General features: G+C 48.6%; 1 protein-coding gene across 1 annotated transcript; it reads left to right on the plus strand.

Moving 5' to 3' along the window:
- Window positions 1–375: 375 nt before the first annotated feature.
- On the plus strand, window positions 376–9392 carry LOC136938398 (activating transcription factor 7-interacting protein 1-like). Its single transcript, XM_067231694.1, has 8 exons — window positions 376–391; window positions 2286–2510; window positions 2651–2928; window positions 3060–3140; window positions 5434–5551; window positions 5686–5738; window positions 6261–6413; window positions 7454–9392. Exons 1-8 carry the CDS (start codon window positions 376–378, stop codon window positions 7634–7636), a joined length of 1107 nt encoding a protein of 368 aa, XP_067087795.1. The 3' UTR covers window positions 7637–9392.
- The last annotated feature ends 717 nt before the right edge of the window (window positions 9393–10109 follow it).

Here is a 10109-nt window from a genome sequence, read left to right on the forward strand (position 1 = left end):
TTCAGCCTCAAAGTGTGTGCGTCTACAGTGATGTGTGAGACACATGGAGAATAAACTGTTGTCACAATGCAAAAGGTGAGGAGATGCATGAACAGGCACAAGTGTGTGTGTGTGGTCGCATGTAAAGAATGTGTTTGTGCATGGGCATCCATGTGTGTGTGGGACTGTCATCATCATAGGAGACACAGCAGTGTTTTTCTCTAGTCATCACTGTTGAAGGATAGTGGATGGAGCCTGTACCTCACAGGGGGATGTAGGCAAGACAGTCATCAGATGTCCATGGGACAAAATGAACTGTACATTGTTTTAATTACATAATAATACAACACATTTTCGACAAGACTTGGAAGACCTTTGACATACCAGTGTGGAGAGATGGCAGAGCTGAGAGGTGAGGTGCATTTGGGCTTTGTTGTTCGCAGGCTTCTCACTGCATGCCTTTTCACAATTACACTATCAAGACCGGATCCCTGGGCCAAAGGGTGTTAGCTACAGGCTTTAATAACATAGTTAAACATTCAGGATTCATGCCCAGTCAAGCCAATTAAAATATATGACCTGCTCTGCACAGTGTCCAACACGTTGGCGCTGCTGTCAGGATAAAGTTCCCTCCGGGAGGTAGCGTAGCAAGCATTTTACAGGCCGTAGTATACAGTGTTAGACACACGCTATCACAGTGGCTACTTGGCAGCTAATAATAATTGGAAATGTTGACGTAGTGCTGTTTAGCCATGCTTGAAGAGGCTAAGATCTAGAAAAGGCACCGTGAATTTCTTCTGGGGGTGGCCACACTTGGGAAACAAGAAGCGTATATCCAGAGGAATGTTGTTATGTTTGATGGTGTTTTGCTAGCTAATGTGTTGTGGTATACCCTCATGAGCACTCTCCCCAATAATGTAGCAGCTCTGGTTAGAGAGTATGGGATAGGACTGTGTAACCACACTTGTTGGCACCCACAAAAGGCAAGTTCTTGAGGCTATAGCAGAAGTGTAAATGGCAGCGCTTGATTGGACCGTGTGCTGTCTGGCTACATGTTAACTGCTCAAGTTCTTCTTCTCCAGATGTATACACGCAGACCCTACAGTAGAGCTAAGTCATTCCACTGAATTGTGAAGTATCTTTGACCGTGGTTGTTGCATTGATCTGGCTTATCGTGGTGGGACAAGCCCAGGCGTGACATGGTACAGTATGAGCTTAGGAGCCCAGCTGTGTTAAGAAGCCAGACTGAAGGCTGTGTGTGTGTGTGTGTGTGTGTGTGTGCGTGTGTGTGTGTGTGTGTGTGTGCGTGTGTGTGTGTGTGTGTGTGTGTATGTGTATGTGTGTGCAGTAGGCCAACACAGCTGAGCCAGGCTGGCTGGAGACGAGAGACTGGAGGCTGGCGTTGACGTTGGTAGTTTAGCAGCATGGTAGTCACCATCTGCATGGGGCATTCTGGAACCTCAGTGCCAATGAGTCTGTACTCAGGGGACACGCCTCTGTAGAATGTCTTGTGTTTACACGGCATAAACAGCTACTGCTCAACTGACCACCCCCACCATCGCTTCTGTACTGTAACTGTACTGACTACCATTGTAAGCTACTCATCGTAACTCAGCCATGCCTTGATTCCTCCCTCATACACCATGAAAAGGGTCTCACTCCAGTTACCTGACCTGTGTGTAGACTCATGGAGCACCCGAGCTGAAAGTTATCTTGGTTCAGAAATATGATCAGTCCCTGCGGGCTGGGGACGGGTCAGGGGTCAGGGCCTCAGACAGCTACGTTTATTTGTGAAGCCTGTGGAGAGGGTAAAAGGTCACCCTGTGGCTGTTAATGACCTGGGGCTCCAGAGCAAACATGCCTGGTTTGGATAGGATGTGGGGCCAGGGAACTGGGTGTGGGCCAGGGAGCTGTTCTAACTGACAACGCCATCCACCCCAACTTACTTTCACACAAACACAACGCCCAAGTGCTAGGACAACTCTCACAGGCACTAGAATGTTCCCTGATCCACTGCTAGAGTTGAGTACTGTAAGACCTACAGCACCGGGAGTCTGTCAACCAAGTATTACTAGAGAGACAGCTGAATGATGGGAAGCAGTCATGCTGTTTGTGATGCAGTGATCGCATATCTACAGGATGTGGAGCCAATACAGAGTAGTTGACCTAATGCTCTCTAATCTCTCTACAGTTGTAGAGCTTAAACTGTTCGCTGACCGAAAGTGAACACATCTTTAATTTGTCTCCCTCTCTCTCCCTCCCTCTCTCTCCCTCTCTCTCCCTCTCTTTCTCTCTCTTTGTATTAGATGGAGCTGTCTGTCAAGACAACACCACTGATCAACCATCCAGTACTGTTGCCGCTGGCGACCCCAGTTTTAATTCCACTGATGCTGATGCCCCTGGTGATGCTACTACTGCTGACCCTGCTGGTACCCTTGCTGATGCCCCTACTGATGCTACTACTGCTGACCCTGCTGTTAACTCTACTGTTGACCACACTGGTGAACCTGACGACTCCAATACTGCATCAGGTAGGCCAACAGTACATCCGTGCTGCAGTGTCGTAGATTATGTTTCAGAACTTCGAAACAGCTAAATGACCAGAGCACACCATGCCTTCTCTGCCTAGCGTCCAGTAGGGTGTACAGTGACATGATCTCCTTTTCTGCAGGAGACCCAACAACAGCAGAGTCCCTGGCTGCAGATACCACCACTGCCCTGGCTGGCCTGGCTGTGGGCATGGGCCCCTCCACAGGACCCCCAGCCAACACTAATGCCCTTGGGCATCCTGCTGTTGTCGACGCCACCTCTTCCGCTTCTGTCGATACACTTCCTTTCACTATAGGGTCTTCGGTGAAGACTATTGCAGGCTTCGGCATCAGGGTGATCGCTGTCACAGACGCCCCCATGATGCCGTCTGCTACGGAACCCGAGGCTTCGCCCGTGAGGGTGAGTTGACCACCCCCTTCTCTGGACACCACTGTGTCCAGTGGTCAGGGACACATCAGTCTGTCTCTCTCTTGCTTTTGAATGATCCTCTTCCATTTCCCTTCTTCCTGTCTTCCTCCCTCTCCCTGCAGCCTGTTGTGGTGTGTGTGACTGAGGAGGCCTTGAAAGACAAGGATGCTGTTCAGGTGCACCTGCAGCGTTCATCTAGCTGTGTGAGTATACAGTGTCACTACTGGAGCCATGTCATTGTAAACTAGTAACCACCATTCCAAAGCCCCAGCCTAAGCCCTAGCCCTAACCTTATCCCTAGCTCTATCACAAGCCCTACTCCCAACCCAGCCTCAACCACAGCCCTACCCCCAGCCCCATCCGTGCCACACCAGTCCCAACACTCTGGGCTGTGCTGGTTGTTCCACCCATGGGCACATCAGCCTGCAGCAGCCCACAGGAAGGCAGCAGGAAGCAGGGCAGGGGCCCCTTGAGCAGGCTGCTGTCTGTGCTGGCCCTTATCTGGCCCCCTGCACCTTGGCTCAGGAGGAAATAAGCCCTCACTGAGCAGGGGAAGATTTATACATGACTCCAACAGTTCCAACCGAATGATGGGCCTGATAAAGACCCGCCCTTTGGTGGACATTCTCCGTCTGATCTCAATCATTGGAGCTGGCAGGAGATGAGCAGAGTGTGGGAGGTAGAGGAGGAGAATGAAGAGGAAAAGGAAGATGAGTTTATGTGCACATACTATAGTGTAATATAGAGTGTGGTTCTTTGGTGTTGCCAGGGTCTCTCCAATAGAGAGATATCCATGGTTCAGGGATTGTTGTCATCGGGGTATAGAGACCTAGAGCGCCACTATGACCACATGAAATGTCCCCAGTGAAGACTCAGGACCCTGGTTTTATGTGGTTTGTTCTGGTTTGGTTATGTGTTGAGGAAACACATAGAGCATCGGTGTATACTGTGTTTGAGCTACACAGTAACATTTCAGACACATTACCGTGCGATATTGCCCAGTACTGGAGCTGCTTGGTATGGAAGCCACGCCAGGGACTGCCAGCCAGTCAGTCAGACCACAGAGCCCCCCCAGCTGGTCTCGGCCTCAGGACTGGACAGGAGTGGAGGCTGGGCCTCAGTCATGTCTGCTCGAGTCATCCAGCTCCATCTCCAACAGAACATGAACATGGACACGAGGAGAGAGCAGCAGAGCGCAAGCCTGTCCAGATGATGAGGTCAAAGAGATAAGTGAGAAAACATGAATCAGTACGGTTTCCAGCGAGAGTGAGCGCTGTTAAAGGACCTTCCTGAGGAAAGAGTGTTTAACCTTTGTTACCATGGTGATTTCCTCAGAACAGAGACACAGTGGAAAATCTCTGAATGAGAGAAGTCTCTGGAATGTAGTCTGTAAAAGCAGCTCTGCTTATTCCCATGAGAAACTGGTAACTTTCCTTTACCCAACTCAGTAAACTTGACAGTGACTAACAACAACACCATTTCCATAAAGGAAACACACATTTGTCTCACTCGAGACACTCTTGGATGCCAGTCACAAATGCTACTCTCTGATAGGTCAAATGCATGTCGCATGAAAGCAACAGATCTCTAAGCAGACATCCAAACTTGGCTGCCAAGAGTGACCATGAGGTCCAGCTGAGCAGAGATCAACATGACAAACACTGAACACAGCTTTAATGGGCCACCAGCAACACATACAGATGTGCAGGGTGCATGGACCTGAGTTGAGCCGGGTTGTAGGTGGGAGTTTATAACTCATGGAGGGGGAGGGTAATGGGCGTGAGGGCCTGATACGGTCTGCACCTCCCTGCCCAGAGGAACTGGATGTTATGAGGCCAGACTGGGCCATACCAGGCCAGCTGTGAGCCTTCCCTCACACTGAGGAAGGATCCAGCCTCAAGCACAGATAGAGGCCTGTGGGGAGGCTAGCCGTGTCTGGTTCACATTACACAGAGCGGGGAGCTCTCCCACAGTCCTTGTGCAACATGGTGACATCATAGTTCAAGGGCAAGGTGGGAACGAGAGGGTGTGGTTGAACTGTTTTCCACCCAACGACATCCCTTCCCCATTTCACACACGTGAAGACACATGGCACTATACGTACAGGCAGTCAGCTTGACTCATTCACATGCTCAACTGCATGATCACACACATCATAGAACCCCACCCTCCTGAAGATGTATGAGAGAGAGAGAGAGAGAGAGAGAGAGAGAGAGAGAGAGAGAGAGAGAGAGAGAGAGAGAGAGAGAGAGAGAGAGAAGAGAGAGAGACAGAAAGAGAGAGAGAGAGAGAGAGAGAGAGAGAGAGAGAGAGAGAGAGAGAGAGAGAGAGAGAGAGAGAGAGAGAGAGAGAGAGAGAGAGAGAGAGAGAGAGAGAGAGAGAGAGAGAGAGAGAGAGAGAGAGAAAGAGAGAGACTCAAGGCGATGCAGCTTCTCTCTGCTTAATCTGATTGCTGGAATGATGACTGAAACATTCTTCCTATCCCGTTTCTTACAGGAGGAAAGCAAGAGTGTGTTAGAGAAACTTCTGGCCCCCTGGTGTGCTTCCCCTCCGTGTCAGTTAGACGTCTTCCAGGAGGAAAGCACCAAAAACCTGCTGGTGACCAGTCCTCATGGTAAACCTCACAGCTGGGTCTCGTAATCCTGAGCATCACAAACAACAAATGATTCAATCGAAACAATTTCACACTTAATGAATATTTAACATATTTCAAAATTCTAAGTAAGAAATGTTTCAATGTCTGTACAGCTGGATTAATGACGCTGAAGAAGGCCCTGAACATGGTTGAAGTGAAGGAAGCGGTAAGTTTTCAGTTTACGTTCCCACTTGAGAACTGTGTCTCCACTTCTCTGTTCCCTTACCATCTCAACAACAGTTGGGCCGGCAACCCTCCCCATTCTGCCAGAAAGTGAGGAGTTAACTATCATAACAATTCAGGATGTGTTATTAAAACCACACAGTAGCATGGCGAGTCACAACCACTGACCTGCTCCAGAGACATGAAGGAGAGCTACAGTAGAGGGTTAACATGGAGGGGGAAAGAGGAAGGGTTTGACTTACGCACGTCATTGTGGTTTGATATAAAGCTCTAGGGAGAAAGTCTAGCATGTCATCTGTCCACAGCCACTGGGATCAGGAATCTTCTGGAGGCTCCCTGAGGCCTCAACCCAAGGCCTCTCGCTGGCGTCAACCCCCCCCCCCCTCCTCCCCCTTCTCATACTTACCACTTTAAACCTCACATGAAACCACTCCTAATGCCAATAACGTCTGTGTGTGTGTGTGTGTGTGTGTGTGTGTGTGTGTGTGTGTGTGTGTGTGTGCAGCTGGGTGCGTCGCAGGTGGAGGCCCATCCAGTGAAGTCGTCGTCTGCAGTGTTTGTGTCGGTGCTGATGGCAGGTCTGCTGCTGGCTGCAGGGCTGATCGGAGCCTACTGTCTGAGGATTCGCCGGGGCCACAACACCAAGGGCATGAGGCTGGTCAGTGCCCCCCTCCACCAGTAGGGCACCACGCCCAACATTCACTCCAACACTCAGGATCTAAAAGCAAAACCGATCACTGATCAGCAGTCGTACTTAGAGCTGACTACCAGATTTTTGGGGGTGTCCCATTCCCATGGTCAGTGGGCACACTGTTCACAGGGCAGCAGAGTTACAGAGCCATCTCTACTGTGTAATGTTGAGCCCTGAGGGGTTTGTGGTCCACCAGGTGGATTGGGATCTCAGGAGTCCCCCAAGAGTTCCATCACAGTAATACATCAGGCAGCACTGGGGGGTTCCTGTTCAGTTCTGTTATGAAGCAACATTACTCTCACATTCCTGGGGCCCATTACTACTTTCGCATGTTTGGAAACGGATCAAATGAAAATGAGAGTGCGCTTCATTCTGTGAAACTCCTGCCAGTCTTGTAATTACGATATTTTGGCATCGCATCACAGAGGAGTCACAGAGAAGTGTGTGAGTGAGTGAGTGAGTGAGTGAGTGAGTGTGAGTGTGTGTGTGTGTGTGTGTGTGTGTGTGTCTGTATGTGTATAAAGTATGTGTGTGCATACAATACTATGTGTGTGTGTGCATTAGAGGCAGTTCCTTGGTGGGAATGGGAGCCCGGCTCTGCCATGTCAAATATACTGCTTCATCTCCAGAGACACACAGCTGTTTCTCTCCAGCCCGTCCTGACGTCAGCAGAGACTGACCACACCAGAGGGTGTGTGTGTGACTCAGGCCCACAAGACAGCTGCTGAGAAATGGAAGTTCCTCCACTAGTGTGATTCAAACTAGGCTACAGCTCCTCTGAGGCCTCTTCTGATGCACACATCTGAGAAAATCTCTCTTTAAATGTCTCATTCTGGTTTAAATCATCAGTGTATGTCACTGTGTTTGTGTTGTGAGAGTGCCTTAAGGACTGGTAGTTCACAGTTGTGGGTGTCTGTGGTATGCTCCACCAAAATTGTTACCTCATATAAAGTACTGAATGTTATGTGTTAATTATGTTCATCGTGTGGATGTGTGTGTGAGTACAGGCAGAAGAAACCTACCCCGGAGATGAGGAGAACCAGGGAAACACGCTGGTGTCGATGGCCCCCCTCACCCCGCCGGAGAGCCAGGAGAAGCCTGCCATCAACGGGGAGGCACCGGAGGCCGACAAGACCCAGCCTCCACCGACCAACGGCCATTCTACCAAGACGGCCGACACAGAGCTGTAAAGACACCCTGGTTCAGGACAGAACAGACCCCTCCAACCCCCCCACACCCACCCTACCCTCCGTTCCAGAGACAACCCCACCCAGCCCCCTTCAACACACAGATACACACACACACATTCATGCACAGTATCTACTGTAGTCTCCTCCTATCCTCCTCTGGCTCCATGCCTCGGCAACCTGCAGTTGCAGGAGGGACTATCTCCTGGTGACGTAAGCATGATGACGATGATGGGGGCCCTGTCCCTGGGAAGTTTCTGATAGTCAGTACTGGAGTTTGGGGAAGGACGGGACAGGGTGGGGAGAGTTTGCCGCTAATCACCAGTTGTTCCCATGACAGTAGCTAGTTACTGGGGTCAGAGCCACAAGCTGTCACCGTCTGGGAATCACCCTCCCTGCAAATGTAACCAGCCCCCAAAGCTCCCACACACACTCCAGCAGCAAAGACTGATATCCAGGAGATGCACTCATACCGGTCCTCTGTTGAGTTTGATAGTTATGAATCTGATATGAATATTCAGAGTGTTCTCAGAGCAAAATGTCTGATTGTGTTCAGGCTTCCTTGTGTGTGTGTGCGTGCGTGTGTGTGTGTGTGTGTGTGTGTGTGTGTGTGTGTGTGTGTGTGTGTGTGTGTGTGTGTGCGTGTGCGTGTGCGTGTGCGTGTGCGTGTGCGTGTGTGTGCTTGCATACATGCATGCTTGTGTGTCTCAATTGTTAATCAAAATGGAGTATGTTTGAGCAAGGGTATGGTTTTGTAACTATGTGTAAGTGACATTAGCCACAGAAACTTAACAATGTTTTAAAACTGAGAAGACAAGGTGATGGTTGGGGGAGTTTTGGCCCTTGGTGAGGCTCCTGGTGCTCACCATCATGTCCATCAGCCAGGTACCATGCAGGGTGTCACTTCCCCCCATCATTACTGCACACTGCAGAGCCAACTGTGCCTGGAGCAGCACCACAGGCAGCAGCAGCCTGACACTGCAGGCCAAACAGGCTGAGCAGACTTTCACAGGCCTGTTTGACTCCAGCCGGGCTCCAGCCTGTGGCCCTGACCAGAGACTGGGCCTACTGCTGAAGAGGATGAGGATGACGTCCTCTCCAAGGCCAGTCTCACCAGAGACTGGGCCTACTGCTGAAGAGGATGAGGATGACAGCCTCTTCAAGGCTACTCTCACACCCAGCCTTTTGGACTGCCACTCTCTATCAGCTTCCTGACCATTCTTACTAGTATGCTTTTTTAATACCTTTTTTTTATTGGATATTATTAGTCCCGTCAGTAGTTTGTTCTGTAACTCACAGAAACATGTTTTTTTTAATCTTTTTGTGTACTACTCAAAGTTTATTTTTGGCATGCCAAAGAGATTAAATTGGCTCTTTCACAAAAACGACTAAACTGTATGTAACAATTATTGTATAGTCATTTGGATGCAGTCATTTTTGAGTGGCTGGTCTTTTCTGTTATCTGAGTCTTTTATTCTACTGTGTCTTTTGAAAGAACCACCATAATGAGCTCCTCACAATTGTAGTATCTCAATCAACCTGTACTGTTAACAGAAATAAAGAAAGAAATGGAAAAGAAGTAATAACTATTGGTTATCTTGTCAGAGGAATACATTATTTGAGTACATAAAAGAGTTTCATTTAATCTTTGAATTTGTGTCCTGTTTTTAACATTCCAAAGTTACTGTTTAATTGTACTAGCATCCTGACTGTTTGATATGAATCTTGAAAATAAAGATTTTTTTTAAATTAAAGATCAGCCAAAGATTTTGTTTTCAATGAGTCTTAAACTATAATAGAGTTGTGTGCTCAACCATTACATTTGTCCATTGTAGATCCAAATGTTCAGCTCTGTTCTCTACAACACAGTGCGTTCTTATTTTAAACATATGTTAATAATCTATGACAGTACATGTCTGTGTAAGGCTAACACAAACCCACCAAGCACACACACACGCATCCACACAAACATGCAAGCATATACACACACGTGCACAAACACATGCACTCGCACATTTGTCCACACACACACATACTTACACCATCGGTATGTATGTAAATCCCATCCAGCTCATAAGGTCACACAGCTGGTTTGCATGAAAGGTAGTAATGACATCATTTCACAAGGTTTTGTCTTTCACTGTTTGGGTGGGGCAAAGAAAGCATCCCGCAGCTGTCTTCATTAAGGACCACTAGTCATGCTCATCATTATCAGGTGACAGGATACCAGGGCAGAGAAAACACAGACCAAGACATGCTTTCCTTTCTCCAAACATACATGAGCCCTGCACCTAGAGCAAACAGTCAGCCTAGATTGACATCTCTTTACATCTTCCTTTCTCCAACTAGTTACATTTTCCAATATTGAAAGCTTTCAGCTTTTTTGTGCTGTTCAGAAAAATGTAAAATCACAAGATCGACAGCCATGTGATACCCCTATTCCATCCCAAAAAGGAAAATATTCACCCGAGGCTGC

Source organism: Osmerus mordax, assembly GCF_038355195.1.
Source record: "Osmerus mordax isolate fOsmMor3 chromosome 7 unlocalized genomic scaffold, fOsmMor3.pri SUPER_7_unloc_1, whole genome shotgun sequence".
NCBI lineage: Eukaryota > Metazoa > Chordata > Actinopteri > Osmeriformes > Osmeridae > Osmerus > Osmerus mordax.